The sequence below is a fragment of the Cryptomeria japonica genome, chromosome 11, assembly GCF_030272615.1.
Source record: "Cryptomeria japonica chromosome 11, Sugi_1.0, whole genome shotgun sequence".
NCBI lineage: Eukaryota > Viridiplantae > Streptophyta > Pinopsida > Cupressales > Cupressaceae > Cryptomeria > Cryptomeria japonica.
In genome coordinates this window covers 219,335,314-219,353,828 of record NC_081415.1, presented here as the reverse complement: position 1 = coordinate 219,353,828, position 18,515 = coordinate 219,335,314, and the positions used below count along the sequence as shown (strand labels likewise).

The following is an 18,515-nucleotide window of genomic DNA, read 5'->3' as shown; positions in this document are numbered from 1 at the left end:
GATGATCAAAATTGGTGAAATCATTTAGGTGCGAGATCAAGTGAAGGAAGATCAGGATGTGATACAACCGGGATTTGAAAAGTTAAAAGATACACCTATCCAGACTCCGGATTGGTCAGAGCCTGAAATCGATGATTTAGATGTTTTGGCTAGGCCAATTCTGAAATTTACCAAACATTGGGTGGATCGGTGCATCCAGACATTGAAGGAAGCAAATGTTCACCTGAGCTACCAACTAATGAGAAACTTGGAGATTCCCAAAGTGATGCCACAGAAGGATCATCGCAAGCCCAAGCTAAAGAGGGAGAAATCCAACAAGAAGGAGTTGGACATAGTAAAGAAATGAATGTTCCTAAGGAGTCCAGAACAAGGAAGAGGAAAGATGCCCAACCAGAAGTCCAACCAAAAGTTTAGCTGAAAGAGACTCAACAAAAAAGGCCAAGGGTGGAAGAGGCACAATTGTCGTCCAGTTCCTCTAGTGTGCAGGAAGTGGAGATGTTTACACAGGAGATTCTACGAAGTCAGGCTCAGGATAATATTTTTGATAAGACACCAGCACAAAATATGCTCAGCGCCAATGCTTCTCACAAACCAGTTTAGCTAACAGCTCCAAGGTAGGAAGTTCCTCCACATCCAAAAGAGCAAGACCAAGATGCTTTCATTGATACAATTCTCGAGGACATGGAGGAAGTTTCACAAGAGAAAGTACACATGGAAGTTCAAGATCAATCAATGGCCGCTCCTGATTGGCTCAGGGAAAGAATGAGAAGAGAGCCAGAAGAAGAAATAGATCCAGCACAAGAATTAGAAAGACTTCTAAGCAGAATGGATAAACCTATAGAGAAGAAGGCCACTAGGAAATTTTCAAAGATTACAAGGGATGAGTCTAGATCCAGGATGTTGCACTTGGCCGAACCTATAGTAGACAAAGACAAAAGTGGGATTACGCCTAATGAATATGTGATCAAGGGAGTCAACTTGAGGCATGCATCCACGACACAGGTAGTAGAAGATTTTGAAGAATCATCCTTGGCCATGAAGGAGAAAATGAAAAAAATGAAGAAGTGCAAGAGGCTAAAGACAAAAATCGAGCCTTGTGTGAGTATATGTGGAGTTTTAGACATCCACTCAGCGAAGAAGATCCATTCTTTGTACTTCCCTCCTCTCTTCCTAAGGAATCTATTGATGGTGCTGAAGAAGTCAAGAAGAGAGCTCAATGCTCTAAGGAGTGGGTGGAAGGTGTTTTCACTTCAGCAGGAGGATTCATTGAGAACTTGGCTTGCCTTCACTCCAGAATTCTTGCAATCCTGAATAGGCTGGGAGTTGCAAATAGTTCATGAGAGGATGTGCACATTTACCAGGACTTAACTATTCCGCAACTCAGAGAGTTTAATTAAAATTCCTAGGCAGACACTGATTGACGAGAAAGTTGTTAAAGAGAATGATGTTTATGATTTACCGCGGTGGTTTTATGCCGTCTACACCAGAAAGGAATATTTTGAAAGATTCGACAGGGAGTCTACTTCTTTGAGGGATTCAGTCAAGAAAGTACAAGAAGAAATCCTTAAGGCAGTTGAGGCACTATTTTCTAGAAGAGTGACTGAGAAGTGATTGACGATGGACTTCCTTAGGGATAGATTGCATTAATTTTTTTTTGTGGATTCATTTTCCATGACACTTGGAAAATGTTTCTTTGTTCTCCAGTACCATGTGGAAGACATAGGAGTTGGCGGCAGATTGGGAGAAGCTTTTCTCCAAGAGCGAGGAAGAAATTGCTCTAGTAAAATTTAGGATGGAGAGAATGCCAAGTGTCTCCATAGGAGAATTGGAGGTCGTCGTCACTAGGTTCAATGCATATGCTATTAATGAGTGAGATAGTGGCCGTCCATTTCCAGACGAAAATCTTTTGACATAATGGCGCATGTATGGCTGGAATATTTGACCAAGTGGTGACTAGCTCAACGCATGGTAAAGTAGTGGAGCATCTTTTGCATGTAGCTATTGTATTTAGGAAATGATGGAGCATTTTATGGTGTCATGACTGATTTTTACATGGAAGAATATTTATGACATATTGGACGAATTTGATGGAAAGTGGTGCATTTAATGCATAGTGGGCACCATTTTGGGCAAGAAAGAATTTATTGTAAATAGGCATAATGGGCATTTAATGTTTATTCCCACCTTGTTGCATCATGTGTGTGGAATCTTTTGGGTCAAACCCTAATTAGGATTTGCATGTAATCAAGGTTGGAGGCCTATATAAGGGGGTGACCCCTTCATTTGTAAAGAGAGGGAGATTTGTATGAAATTGTTGTGATAAGTTATTGAGATAATAACAGTGATGCATTGTTCTCTGATGGTGTTCACATAAGTTACTTTTCAAAACTTGCATGGTTTCACCTTCCTCACGTAGAGTAGAAGTAGAGTAGTGCTTTGATTTCAATTGAGAATGTAATGGTGTTTGATCAATTTCCATGGTTCATACTTTTTGCATCTTGTTGATTATAAGTTGTAGTGTAAAGTTAGCCCAAGCCACTAAATTTGTGCTAAGTTCGATTGTGGATAGTTGTTTGGATTGAGTCGTTTTGGGTATTCAAATTCACGTTCTCGATGTGAAAATCCTTGAAAATCCTTGGAAGATTGCACCAATTCTTGTTGAGTTGTAGTTAATCTTGGCGAAGCAGAACTTGGTTTATTTGGAATTCATCCATTAGAGCACTATCTATTGATATCACTGACCTTAGGAGTAGATTTAGATCCTTCTAACCCTTTCCCCTTTAATTTCAATTCATTCCAGTTTAGTCCGTTTGAAGCAGAAGCATCACAAAATTGCTATATCCAATGAAGAAGTTCCAGCCACAACAAAGAAGTGAAAGAATGATCCAAATGTAAGCCCCCTTGGGTTACCAACAAACATCTACCACATGAGCCTATATCCACATAAAGTCGCTAGTACGTAGTTGGAACCTTGGAGTCAATGTATGATCTTCCTGCAATCTTAGCATACATTTGATTTTGATGAAGAGAGGATACGGTGACGGTTGGGAAACTTTCTTCTATGTTGGTGTGGTCACAAAACACATGTCAACAGATACAAGCAGCATTAATGGTGGTGATATCTGCATTTAGTGCTCTCTAAATTGCTGCAATGTCCTCTCAGAAATGCCACAAAATGCCTTCTTGAAAATCTGGGGAAAACAATTGGAAGATCAAATCAATGAAGCTCTTGCATAGTTCCTGAATGAAGCCACTTGCAAACCAGCCAGGAAAGATCTTTCACTTCCGTAATTGATGTCTTCTATGAGGGTTTTCATCCTCACAAAGCCCTTGGATGAACAAAGTCCAACCAGCACTATCGTGTTATCAAAACTAAAGCCTCCCCCAAATTAAACTCCCAAAGCACTTTTATTTCCTCTCCAAAACGCAACGCCCAACTTGGGAAATTAAATATTTACTTTATTTTTAATTCCTTATGACTCCTCATTTTTGGACGCTCCTTTTAAAAACACATTAAATTAACTTTTGTCAACACCTTATGTCTCCTAGGCATCCACTTAATAAAGTCACCTTTTAATATTCTAGTAAATGCCAGGCTAAATATTTAATTTAGCTTTATGACATTAGCATTTATTAAAGTAACTTGTTTGTCTTGGATAACCACCAAATCAATATCAAATGCATAAATCAACAAAGCCAAGATGTAACCATTGTCCAGTGACAAGTTTGGTGCCCAAAATGATGACTAACTAAAAAATAGTAATAACTAATAGAGTATCCGAGAACACCCTAGAAAGTGTTATCCCAAAGCATCTAATGGTCTGAGCTCGAAGAAACACATAGAAAGGCCATATGGACTAACTATTGGTCTCCAAGTCCCAAGGAGTTCACTAATCCTACTGCATTAACCTATGGGAACCCAAAGAAATAGGCTAACGATAACCATTTGTCAATAGCTTAGGAAGGGGACACTACAATCCTCCCTCCCCAAACTTGCTTGTCCTCAAGCAATTGTAGCTCTGGGTGTTGTAATAGCTATTCATTCTCCCATGTCACATCCTCAACCGGCAGGTTCTTCCACTTGACCAAGCATTCTTTAATAGTCCTCATTCGTAGAGTGTGTTCCTTGGAATCAATGATAACCTCAAGAATTAAAATCAACTTCTCTTCCTCATCTAATGGTGGCAACTTGAAATAAGGAACCATATTATGCTCCAATGCCTTTTTGAGGCATAATACTTGAAAAATGTTGTGCATTCTACTACTTCTCGGTAACTCCATATCATAAGCCACCTCTCTAATCTGTTTGGAGATCTTGAAAGGGCCATGAAACTATGGCTTAAGCTTCTTCAACCCACTTTTCTTGAGAGTGGACTGCCTATAGGGTTGTAATCTCAGATATATTGTGTCACCAATCTCAAAAGTATGCTTTCTGTGATGTTGATTTCCATACATCTTCTGCTAATTTTGTACCTATTGCAAGTTCTCTTTCAAAGATTTCAATGTCTTGACTTCCCTATGATAAATCTCTAGCCTTAGGCACTCTGTTGTCCCTAAACAATAGATCAATAAATTTGGAGCTTGATATCTGTACAACGCCATAAATGGTGACATCTTGATAGACATGTAGTAAGTTGAGTTATAATAGTACTCACCAAGGTGCAACCACCTCAACCATTCTTTATGCTACCTTGAAATATAACTTATGAGGTACACTTACACCCATTTATTCACTATCAACGTTTGCCCATTTGTCTATGGGTGATAATTGGTACTAGGAGTGAGCTCAATGCCACTCAACCTAAAGAGTTTCCACCAAAAAAGATTGAGGACTTTGTTGTCCCTGTCACTAACAATACTCTTGGGCATCCCATGGAGTCTAAATATCTCCCTTAAGAATAAATCGGTTACTTGTGCTACTATATATGCTGCCTAAATGGAAAAAAATTGTGCAAATTTTGTCAATCGGTCTACAACAACTCATACACAATCTTTACCTTATACCTTCGGTAGTCTTGTAATGAAGTCCATAGAGATACAATCCCATTTTTGATTAGGAATCGAAAAGGGCTGCAACAAACCAGCTAGATAAGTGTGTTCATTCTCGTTTTGTTGGTATGTAGGACACTCCCGAACATACTTAAGGATTTCATTTTTAAGTCCTTTCCAAGTGAATCTCTCGTAAATTTGCTTGCATGTTTTGAAAAAACCCGATTCTCCAGCCATACGTGCATCGTGGAAAGTTCTCAAAATATTCACCTTAAGCTCTAAATTTGATACTAGATAAAAAATTTCCCCTCGTAGATTATCAGCTCATTAGTCACTGCGTATAGAAGGATCTATCATCTTGTACAATACTCTCAATAAGGCTTGTAGACCAGGAGTCCTTAGCAGACTTTGTTGAAATCACTAGTTTAGCCCCTTCCTCTAGGATGGCCTTTTCTATCTCCTCTTTATGCCTCTTTTTGTGACGATAAGGAGTAATCACTAGTTTAGACCTTTCCTCAAGCTCAATCACATGTTTAAATCCTCTACCTAGTGGCCTCTTTGGAGGAATAACATGTTTATCCAAAACAACTTGAATATCCACATGATGTCTTTTCCTTGATTGAATGTTCCTCAGAAGAAATGAAGCATTGAGCTACCTAGCAACCTCACCATGACGAAAGACACTTTCCACTTGCCATTTTCTTAGCTGTAACAACTCTAGGTGCACCATTAGACATGCCATGAAGTACAAATTTTTTAGCTTCTACTTTGAATTTCAGCTCCATGGTTTGAAAATTCCATGAGTACTTACCCAATGAGTGCAACCACTGAACTCCCAATATGACATTAGTCTCCCCAATGCATACCACATAAACATCATCTATCACAATATAATTACTCAAGGCAATGCTCAACTAGGGAATCCTCTTGGTGGAAGCCATGGTAAATCCATTGGCCACCATCATGCTGAAGCCCTCAACGTCCTTTGTTTGTAATTCTCTCTTGGCTGCCAAGGCCTCATCCATGAAATTGTGGGTTGCCCCACTATCTATCAAAATAGTAACTCAATATCCCTATAGGACTCTTGTAACTTTGAAAGAGTTATACATGGGAGTGCACGAAAGAGTGGCAATGGTACCTCCCTTCACTCCATTTGAAGTGTGCTCCTCTGAATCAATTTGTTGACTACTTGACCCATTACCTGCTACCTCCTCTTCACCGATAGAAACCACCTCTCTATAATGAACTTTACCTTTTCTTAGGCACTTGTTTCTTAGCTCCCATGCTTCCTCCTAGGAGAAACATAAGTTTTTCCTCAATTCATTTTTAGCCTCATCTAATAAGCTAGGCTTTGTAGACCTCTCTTTTAGAAAAGGTTTCTTGTTTTTCTTAGGTGGAGGAAACTTAGAATGAAATTTTTCTTTTGGAGTAGAAACCTCCATGTTCCTGGCCTTCTTAATTGCATCTTGAAGAGCGGGAGGATGAAAAGCCTTAACCCAACCATGAAGAGGTTCTGATAACCCCTCAGTGAAGAGCACTATCAACCTCCTTTTTGAAAAATTTAGAACCATAACAACAAGCCTTTGAAAATCTGCAATATGTATCAATAATACCACTGTGCTTCAGTTGTGCTAGCTCTCTGTTGACGTGGCTAAAGTCGCATCGCTACAACTCTATCCGGCCAATGCAGAATAGAATGATCTCACCAAGTATCCTATCCTCCCTTGAAATAAGGAAATCCCTAATGTTGTTTGGTTTGATCATGTGGGTGTGACCTCAATGTTTTGGTTGTCAGGTCTTGACTGCGGGATAACTCAACGGTCAATGTGTTTTGTTGGGAGCACAAGGGGCCTTACGTTTTGCAACAAGCTGCTCTGTATTTGATTCTCGAACTGGGAAATAAAATCAAAAGGGAAGGGTTAAGGAAACCTAAAATTAACCGGGCTGGTATGCAGGTGGACGGATTCAACATAAACAATCCTTGCTTGGCCAAAATAACTCACAACCTCGCAGGAACGGTGCAATCTTCAAGGGCACTTGAAAGATTTTCAGACTACAGGAGCATGGCTAAACACCCAATTCTGACGCAACTCAAACAGACACCTGCAATTGAACTAAACACAATTAAAGGCTCAGGCTAACCATACACAAGGACATACAATCAATATATCCTCAGTGGTATGAGCCTGAATCCATCAAATACCTGCACACCCAAAAGAAAGATCTATCTAAAATGTTGAAAGAAACCATGCACACAGACTAAAACCAAGATGATAAACACCAAATCAATGTCCATTATATTGATTCCAGCTACCTATTACAACAATTTCTACAGCATCTCTATGCTACTTCTAACTACTAAATTCTAACCAGAATCTAACTATCTAAACCTAAAAATCTAACCTAACAATCTAACTAGAGTCTAACCCTTTACAAAAGAAAAGCCTCTGCCTTTTATAGATTTTACAATTCGAACCGGTGGCTAGGATTGACTACATCCAAGGGCCCTGGTCTGCATTCTAGAAGCTGGCAACTTTAACCCATGCCCACTCAATTTTCAGTTATCTACCCAATCACTATCTCAACTGCCTACAACTGTTTGGCATTAATTTGGTCCTCCTGGTGGTTGGGAATAGTTGTCCACAACTGACTTGTGTTCCACTTTGTTTCAAAATATCTTGAGTGGGGCCACAAGCAGTTTTACACTAAACAATTTCAGTTTTTAGGAACTGAACTTCCGGAATTAAATCCAGTTGTGCATTTCTGACTTTGCACATTTTGAGTGTTCTGTGTTCTTCACTTCGGTCTTATTGGTTCAAGTGGTGGTGCGTTTTCCCATGCTTCGTTGCTTCAACCTTGCGCTCTGTGGTGCGTTCTGCATTCTCACTTCCGGCTTTAATCGCGATCAGGTCTCCTTGACGTTTCAAGCTTTCTCCTGGTTCTTCCCGACGACGCCTTCGACCTACAAATAATCAATTTCCACTTCGGATTAACCATTTTTGAAAAATTAAATAAATCAATTTAACAAAAATATTTAAATCTAAACAATGTCGGCCTTCTTCATTTTTAAACGCCTAATCCTTTGACATGAAATCGACTACATTGGAAGGATTATGCGATTTTGGAGAGTCGGTACTTGACAACTTTGAAGAAATTTCATTCTGAGTTTAAATGTCCTCCTTTCATCACTTCGGACAAAATAGGTGAAATTCAAGATTTATTTTAAATCACAATGTTTGCCCATTGCCAATTTCGGGCCGTAGAGGCCTTTTGCAAGATTTCAAACTTCAAGTTAAAGCCACTCCTTTTGAATTTCGGGCCTAAGGGCCATAATGTGAGACCTTTGTGTTTTGAATCTGAAACTTGGCACTTTGAACCAAAATGGGAGAACACTCACCTAACTCGGTATTTTCAATTAAAAATGGCAATTTTGTTTTTTTTTTAGCCAATTTCGGCCTGGAAGCCGTTTTTGCAAGGCTTTGTGAAGTTTTAAGTTCTTTTTTGGCCTAAATAGACCTTTTGCACGAGTTGAACTTTTCTCTTCCAGCTCAATGAATTGAAATGTGCAACTTTAGTCTTTCACCATTTTCGGCCTATGAAGGCGAAATGTGCAATTTAGAGGCCTTCGGTTTAAATCTTCTTTTGATTCAAAGAGTTTTTCGGCCTAAAGCAAGGAAATGCGAGCTTTTAGTTTTCTTTCCTCAATTTCGACTTACAAGCCAGTTTTGTGAGCTTGCACAATTTTGAATACTTATCGTTTTCGGCCTGAGAAGGGTTTGCGCGATTTAGAGTTTGCAAATTTTCGATCATGAAGCCTATTCCGCACGATTTTCATTTTTCGTTTCACTTTAGACGCCCTCTTCTTGTCACAAAACTCAGGCATAATAGAGGAAATCTGCGATTTTCGGGGGGCCTTTATGTTTTTGGCCCTAGAGGCCAATTTGTGAGCCTTGTCTCATTTCGGCCTGGGAGGCCGATTTGAGAGTTTGGAAGTGGTTTTGCATTTCGTATTTTGACGCCTTAATGATTCTGTGCATGGTCACTCTGCAAGGGTTTGTCGGCCTTTCAATTTCGCGCCCTTTGATACAAATGCGAGATTTACTGAAGATGTTTTCTGTGAGATTTTAGACTTAGCTATAGGTTTTTTGGGCAAAGGAACCATTTTGTGAGCCTCATTTCGGCTAAAAGGATGATATTGTGCGATTTGAACTTTTGTAGTTTTCGGCTTAGAGAGACATTTTGAATTTACTCCTCATTTTACCTTTTTGGGCAAATAAGGAAGATGGCGAGATTGAAATTTTGGCCCTTTGTCTTCTAAATGAGAGATTTTGCGCAACTTTTAACTTTTGTTTTCTCCACCTTCTCACGTTTTTGGCCTAAACACCAACTTTGCAAGTCTTTGTGAAGTTTTAAGTTCTTTTTCGGCCTGAATAGACCTTTTGCACGAGTTGAACTTTTCTCTTCCAGCTCAATGAATTGAAATGTGCAACTTTAGTCTTTCACCATTTTTGGCCCATGAAGGCGAAATGTGCAATTTAGAGGCCTTCAATTTAAATCTTCTTTTGATTCTAAAGAGTTTTTCGGCCTAAAGAAAGGAAATGCAAGCTTTTAGTTTTCTTTCCTCAATTTTGGCTTACAAGCCGGTTTTGTGAGCTTTTTCCCATTTCGACCTCTTGGGCCAACCTTCACGAACTTGAACATTTTCGGCCTACGAGGCTTGTTCGCAAACTTCATTTCTCAACTCGCACTATGAAGTCAATTTTCCAATTTTGGGCTCTCACTTTAGTCCTTTGCAATTCAGTCAAAAGGTGTATTTTGATTGGCCTTAGGCAATTCTTGCTTTTAGGGTTTAAACTCGTTGATGAGCAATGTTGACTTGACAACATTTCGGGACTTCACCTCAGCTCCCTTTCTTATTTAAGTAACCAATTTTCTTATCAGTTCAAGACCCTCTTGTTAGCTTGGTGATCTAATTTAACTACAAAATTTTGCTCCTCATTTTCAAGATGCAATTACTCTAGTATCGAGGACTCGGGCTGGATCATTTTCTCAACAGTCAAACTCTTAGTTGCTGCATCATCTCTCCACGAATTTACCCAAAACTTCCTACTCAGGACCTCAGCAAGAACGAGACAGTAAAACAAAGAAGGGGGGACCCTGTCAACGACGGGGAGTGTGTGCAAGGCACAACACTCTCTAAAGTGCAGCTCTGTATCTTTGTTATCAAAACTATCAATAAGCGTCTACATGAACTTTGCATAGGAATTAATTAAGTTATGCCCCTGAGTCACTAATCTATGATACCACCATTTGTGAGCCTCACCATCTAAATGCAAGGTAAGATATTTGATAGCCTCTCTTTCAAACATGGGGTTTAATGAAAAGTAAGTTCCCAATTTTTGTGCCCACATTCTAGCTGTTCAATTGCTGGAACTATTGAATGTGCGAATAGAGAGCTTACCCAACTTCTTCTACAATCATGACTATTAGGACACCTATCTTTCCTAGGTCTGTTCCTTAGCTTGAGCTACCAAAAATCCTATAAAGACACGGCAGCATGAAACTCATCACCTAATGGCTTGTATTCATGTAACCAATCTGTAAAGCCCTCTTCTACATGTTGCTGGATTTCTCCTGCAACAACATTATTTAGTAAAAGAGTAGGCATCAATGGTCTAGCAGTTGTTCCACAAACAGTATGTAATGTCCCCACTTTGAAATAGAATTTAATAATAAATGATAATAAAAAAATTAAATTAAAATATAAAATAATATGATTAATTAAAAATTGATTAAGTTAATGAAAAGTCAAAAGACATGAAAGGAAAAGTTGTGACTCCCTCAACAATGAGATATAAAAGGGAGAAGAAAACCTCATTTGAGAGGGGGGGATAATTTGGAAATGAGAAGTGCAGATCTGATTTAAATAATAAGTGCAGATCTGATTATTAGAGGTTGTGTCCCTTTCAAAAGGCAGAAATAATGAAGAGTTGCACTCTATCAAAGGGAATGGTGAAAGGGTGTGTCTCTTGCCAAAGGGCATACATGATGAAGAGGTGTGATCTCTCCCTCACATTGAGAGATATAAAGGAAAGAAATCAAAAGCATCTAGTAAGAACACCATTGATCAGATCAGATCAGAATTGTTATCAAGTTACAGGCGGTAACGTTTGTGTTCTTGGTGGTATGCATGGGGATGTGCTTAATACGTATGCTTAATATATGAAGCCTGATAATGTTATTATGCAGAATTTAATAATACTATTAATATAGACTGCAATACGATGACATTCATATTTAATTTCATTACTGTGGTAGACCAGATCTGACGCATGTCAGATCTGTCTTCTTTTACAGCCACAATAGGTAGAAGTGGTGTTAATAATTTATATAGTAGGTAATTACCAAATATATTGGTAATATAATTTTATATATATATATATATATATATATATTCAAATTAGAATAAGGATAATAGATTTATATACGATAATGATGTTAGCAAGATTTATATTGGCTTGATATTATATTTATATATATATACTTGATTATATTTTCTTAGATTATTTATATATGCATGTCTTATCTCGTAATCAATCAAAGGAATGAATGGAGGAAGTATGTTAGGGAATTGCAGTTTACCGGTTCTCCCAAGCTAAGTAGGCCACCCCAAGGGATGGAATTGTCATAGTAGGACGTTCCTGCCTCTTGTGGGCCAAGAGGTGAGTTGTCATAGTGGGACACTGCGTGCTCTTGGGCTTAGTTGGGTTGAGCAGTTTACAGGCACCCTCTCAAAGCTTTCCTACCAAACTAAACTATGATTGGTTATAGGTAGAAAGACATGTTTATCATTCTTTGCAATATATGTGCTATTAATCCATCTATTTATTCATCAATTCGTAAGTTTATTTAATGAATAGATTAAGTCACTCTCATAATTTGAAAAAATGATAAACTATATTATGGAATTACTAATTTAGGATGAAATTCAGGTAATCCCTAGTTGGGGACATTACACAGTACTGGAATGTTATTAACTAGCATGTTTGTGTTATTAGCCTCCCCATTGTTACCTCCGTTGATTTTATTGCTATTATTTCCTCCATTGCTCTTATCAGTGTTTATCTGTTGCATTATTTGTGTCATTAAATGTACTAACTACTGCTGCCCTCTTGCAAGATCATTCAAATTTGCATGGTACTCCCTTCATTATGCTCTCTCATAACACCCATGTTCTCTAGGGCTCCCTCAACAAACAAATATGCAATAGGAACTTCCCCTTCAATTTTCAGCTGCTTTGGTGGATCATTTGCTCTTCTTCTAGAATAATATCGACGTGGACCCTCTTGCTGCATAAGACATTTCTGCTGCCTAAAAGTGCCTTAAATTTCCACCGGCTAGTAGGAAACTTTGCTCTGATACCACTGAAATATGCTGACAATAATTTTAAAACCAAAATATTGCAAATTTCACCAGTTTAGGTGTAGAGACATTTCGTCAAACAATTTGCATAGATGCTGTTTTGGATTTTTGTATCGACTTGTATTGAGGATATATTTCAAATATTCTTTATGACATTACTTCTCACACTCCATATTAATGATAACATCATCATACCAATTTTATTTGTATAAAAATACGCAATAGAGAATTTTATGTGTCCATGTATTGCTGATAAAGAAAAGATCTAAGAAATTGTTAAAGCAGATTTATCTTTAATAGATCATCAATATTACTATCTGGATTCACTGACCTGTATGGTAGACCAGTCAAAAACCAATCAGCTTTCATCTTAAAACTTTAATTCCCTTTCCATGAGTTGTACGACCTCTCCAAGCTTGTGCGGTAGCCTTTGTAAGAGTACGACAGCACTTAAAAGGAGGGTGACAGCCTAAAAAAGTTGAGCCTGGTAATGGTGGAGCCTTGGCAAGGCCACGTTGGCCCTTAGAAAAGTCTTCAAGCCTTTCTTAGCAACAATCGACCCCTCTTAGTACTTAAAAGATATAATGGTACGATTCCTTGGGAAAAAATCGGGGTAAATAAATAAATTTGATTCCCTCCTTTCACAATCTCACACTACAAAGATCTTTGTCCAATGTCACTTACACACACATCACTTGTTCGTTCTTTCTTTCTTTCTCTTCGTTTTTTTTTTCATTTCACTATACGTAGACACCACCACTTAAATATATTGTTCGTCTACAAATCTTAATAAATTTGCGCTTGGATATTCTAGAGCCAACACTTTAAATAAATATTTGTTTCTTTAATTAAACACAACCATGAATCTTGTGCGAATCCATCATGAATCTGATTAGAGACAAATGTTACATCCTCAAAGTCAAATACCTCTAGGGTTTTCATCCTAGGGTTTGTAGTTGTACTCAAGTACAAAGTTGAAATGAGAGAAATATTAATCATCCAAAATGTGCAAATGAACCCTTCATTCCTCTTTTATAACTCTTAACAGTTGAGAAGTTATAATTCAATTTTTATCTTTATTAAAAGTATCACCTTTTTGGTCCTATAAAGTGACTATATTTTATTTTTTTCTACTCTTAACTTAGTTGCATTATAAAGTTAATTAGATAAAGTCACCTAAAACACCTAAGGTTATTTAATTTAATTATTTAAAATTTCTCAAAATTAGCCTAGGGGAATAAAATAGGCTAATAATACTTCCTCAACGCTTAAGATGAAGAAGGGGACATTACATTTTAGTCAACAATACCTTGGTTTTTTCATATTTATTAATTAAAATATAACTTACTCAACCATTTCAATTTTTATTATATTTATTTATTACACGAAGAGGCACACTACAATAGCTGCAAGACATGAAGTTGTGTACATAAAAACCAAAATACAATCAACATATATTTAAGAAAAGATGTAAAATAACTCATTAAGTAAAATAACTATTTACTAAATAAAAAAGCTCTTAAACAATTCAAATAAAATAAAATAGTTCTTAAATAAATTGCATTGCAAATGAGGTGGTCCTCTCATTCTCTTCATGGTTTGTAAACATAACATGATGCATTTTCTAAGTTTTGTGAACTTTCCCAACTTGTGGTTAACCTTAATAAAAATAATGTCATAGTCTACAACACTACCAAGGATTCCCTTTGCACCTTTTATTTGTTTTGCAAAGGACACCCTGTGGAGGTAACCACTAATTATACTTATCTATGAGTGAAGTTTGCAAGTTCTCTCCCGCTTCAGGCTACCTTTTAGCCTTGACTTTACAAAGAAATGCTTCACTCTCTATTCTTGAGCACTAATGTTTTCAAGTACATTTCTAGGATTTCCCTTCAAAGATGCAACTCTTTGATGCAATAATTAAGCCTACAACATTGTAAGTGAGGTTTGGGACCCTAGTGTGGGTCATTTTGACTAAACTTTTGTTAAGAGGGTTTATATGATTTTCCTTCAACATGTGATTTATTGGAAATTAATAGTTCCTCGATATATTGTTCAAGGTAAATATTTTGGCAAAATGTCTTCATGTATAGAGTATTTTCAAATTCAAGTTATTTATTCAGTAGTTGAGATCCATGGCGGTTGATGCTTTATTTGATTAGAGATGTCCTTTTCTAGCAATTTATTTTTCAAAGCATATTGCCTCTTTGGGTTTCATGTGCATTGCCTTTGTTGGCTCTTTGAGGTGCATCTGCTTTTCTAATCTATTGGCATTTCTTTGGTCCAATATCCTCCTTTGAATAACTCCTTGTGTGCTCCTCCTCATCTTCTTCTAGGTAAAGAGGTTCTCAATGGATCCATTGGAGGGCATATTTATTGTTCTCACATCCATGTTACTTGGATCTCCCCTCTAAATCCTTTCAATCCCAAGCTAGTTTTCTACACAAAGCATTTCTTATAAGTTATTGATGGGATGATTATTCATTCCACATATCTTCAATATTTTTGGTCTCATGGCTTGAGGATTCCCTTGATCATTGTGGGTGTGCTCCCATCAACTTTGTCTTGAGATGGGCCATCGTGTTTTATAGAATTGAAGAGTGTGTTTCCTTTTATCTCTTCAAGAAGTCAAATCTAAGAAGCAATCTATTTTTTAGGGTCTAGTCTACTATGAAATTTTTGGTAGGTACTAATGTTTATATAAAGATTTTGATGCTTGTCTATTCACATTCTTATGTTACCCTAATTAGAGGTGCTTAAGGCTTTTTCTAAATGAGATCAAACCTCCCCTTGGTGGTCCCAAATATACCAAATTGATAACTTTATTCTTTTATCCCACCACTAATTTTGGAGGCATTAATAATCTTATGGATACTATTGATCCACGTATGGATGGGGATAAATTGATGATAGATTGTTCATCCTTATGATTGACTAAATATAAGGCTCCTCGACACCTTGTCTCTCACTCTAATGGTTAGTGCTCTATCTCTTCTTGGCATTAAGGACCCTCTCACATCCCTCTTCCATGGTGCAAATATCAAGGACAAGATCACATCACTACTTGCTGTAAACTTTTGGCTTTGAATGGTAAGATAGGTCCTCTATGGAAGCAATTGCCTCCTCGGATTGTCCAACCTAGTTCTCTTAGCCTTGAACTTTCCTCAATGAGCATTCTTAAACTTGGCATTGGTACTCCTACAATGATAGACGATAACATCATTGGCTCCCCCAAGAAGTCACTTATCACTAACATCTAAGGGTTTTGACTCTTAGCGAGGGTGATCTACTTTTGTTCCTACTGCTTTGTGAGATTCTCCATCTATTTTTCTATTTTGTAATTGTACTAATTTGGGGGTTGCTCTTTTCAGGTTAACCTTCATATTTCAGCTATTCTCGCTTTTTCATTCTTTTTCCTTTCAGCAAAATCCTTTGCTTTTGTACCTATTGTATAGTATAGTCCCATTTATCTATTTTTAATCATTAATGGACATTAATATAATTTCTAATTTCTGATTTCTATTGAATAATGCACATATATTGGTATTATATATGTATTAGTGAAACTTAGTCATTTTTATTTTCTTATAAAATAGTTGATTGACGAATTGTTTGGAGTTTCAAGTTGACTTTTTCATTCTTTTTCCTTTCAGCAAAATCCTTTGCTTTTATACCTATTGTACAGTCCAGTCCCATTTGTCTATTTTTAGTCATTAAAGGACATTAATATAATTTCTAATTTCTGATTTCTATTGAATAATGCACATATCTATATATATAGAGTAGTGAAACTTAGTATTTTTATTTTCATATAAAATAGTTGATTTGACAAATTGGTTGGAGTTCCAAGTTGATGAGTTCAAATCCTAAGGGGATGGGTCTATGAACGTCAAGGTATGTTTGTCTACACAATAGGTTTCTCTCTTGTTGGTTGAATTTTGTACTAATCTTCCCAAATCTAGTGCATGACAGTGCTATTACTTCTTCAAAGTAACACACATCTATGTTTCTCTTGTTGTCTCCATTGTATTTTGACAATAACACAGTTAACAGTGGTCATGGTATTGAAATTTGTCTTATATGGAGCCTATTGCATGAATCGTGTTATTTATGGAAATTGAACATGGAGATTGAAGGTTAGTTTCTTAATCAACCATGTATGAAATATATTGACTTTGTTAATTTAATCACAAAGTGATTGAATTTCACTTCTTTAATGATACACACAAGTTAATGATAGTGATTAGCATCAAACTTAGAACAAATCAGTAATGTGCACCGTCCAGTAAATTCTGTATAACCGAGAAACTTGGAAACAGTAGAATGCATTGAGAAGATATGAAGGATGAAAGTTAGTATTGACCCTTGTACAGTCAATAGATATAAAATTGAGATATAGAGTACAATAAACTTTAATAAGACGTTGATGCTCTTATAGAATTGTTTTAGGTGTTAAGTAGAGCTTGTAAAAGCCCCTGCCATTGGTTCAACTATATGTTTATTTTTCAACTGCAACATTTTCTAATTAGGGGAAATTCTCTATGTACTTGCGTTCAAATCAACTTATAAACTTCCAATAGAAGCAGCTTATTATTTATTTTTTCTCACATAAGATGCATCGAACAATTTAATTAATATACAGGTTAGTAACTAATATTGGTACAAAGCTATTCATATCCTTTGATAGCAATTGTGGAGCTCTTCCTCACCTTTCCAATAGATTAGGATCAGTCAACCACCCTTTCTATCATATTCTATACTTTCATCAAAGATGTTTATGTTGATTTGTCTATCTCTATTTCCATTTACAATTGTTGGTTGTTATGGTTCAAAATGAGATTATTGTATTTGTATTAATACCAATGTACTGAGAATTTTTCTATTTATTTAAAAATTGGATTTGTGAACAGAAATCTCAGGCTATCTGAATTTCTTTACTTTATGGAGTATTCTTTTGACTTTTACTTGTAATTTGAACCTACTTTCGTCTTGATGTCCTGTGTCCCAGAGATCTATCTTACAACCAATTTTCAGGAACTCTTCCAACCTGGACCAATGACACAACTTTGAAAGTGTAAGTCAAGAGAGAGCGTATACATTTACTGAAACCAAGTCATCAGTTAGACTTTTCAAGGTTTTTGGAAATGGATTTTATAAACTCTGCTTCTTTTCATCTTTGTCTAATATATACAACTTTCGTTGAATAAATGTTTCTATTATTGCGAACTATATTCAACAAGGTTCTTTCTTTCTATCAGTTTTATTGTACAAAATATGAAATTTAATTTCTCTATTTGCAGGAATTTGGTAGGAAATTACTTGGAAATAACGGAGACAAATAATGGGTAAGAATATTCCCTCTCTATTGTCATATTTTATTAAAGAGTAAAGATGAAGGAAATATTGTACAAACATTTCCATCACACTAGTGGTCGACATTCTACCATGTAAGAAGAAACTTAGTACATTATTCTTCTTTAATATGATATACTAGGGAAGATTGTCTATGAATCCAAAAAATTGGCACTTAAAGTTTAAGCCCGCAAAACTTTAGTATTTTCCTAGATATAAACTGTTCCCTTAAATTAGCATGAAGCAGCACATTGCATTCAAGTCAATGGCAATGTTGTTAACTGCAGATTTGCCTCAAGAAGACTCTCTTGCCTTCAAAGGAATTTTCCTTGTAATAGAGGAGCTCCTCGATGTAAGTTGAAATAATTTATTTTGATTATAGCTAACTGTATTTATGAGGTAAACAGCTAGTAGGTGGAGATATTATTTTTAAAGTTGATTTTAATATTAATGGTAAGAAAATTACTAGTATGAAAGCTGAAGTACTGTAGTGAAGAAAAGGGACGCGTCTATTCTGGTTTCAAAAAGACAGTACGGATTGACTAACACGCATGTTAGTCGCGCATTTTACACCGTCGATTTTGTAGTTAACGGTTGCGATTGACTAACCTGTCACTAACATGCTGTACAAAAGATCTATTTTGGAGCTAGAATAGCCATGGCCGAAGAAAAGATGGTAATATCATACTTAGACTATAATTGTTGGAGCCCATATGACCAAACACCCAAAAGACAAAAGACAAAAGCCGGAG

The 18,515-nt window shown here is 36.6% G+C and overlaps 1 protein-coding gene across 2 annotated transcripts in view; it reads left to right on the top strand.

Annotated features, from left to right (window-relative positions):
- Nucleotides 1–18,515, top strand: part of LOC131053398 (probable LRR receptor-like serine/threonine-protein kinase At1g56140) — a 105,160-nt gene that overhangs the window by 67,530 nt on the left and 19,115 nt on the right. The window contains exons 2-4 of one of the 2 annotated variants that reach the window (XM_059213808.1): nt 17,420–17,485; nt 17,712–17,756; nt 18,051–18,115. In XM_059213808.1, coding sequence (XP_059069791.1) covers nt 17,753–17,756; nt 18,051–18,115 — 69 coding nt within the window. In that variant the 5' untranslated portion in view covers nt 17,420–17,485; nt 17,712–17,752. Of the gene's footprint in view, nt 1–17,419; nt 17,486–17,711; nt 17,757–18,050; nt 18,116–18,515 lie in introns of those variants that run through there. The other variant, XM_059213807.1, reaches the window with a different exon arrangement.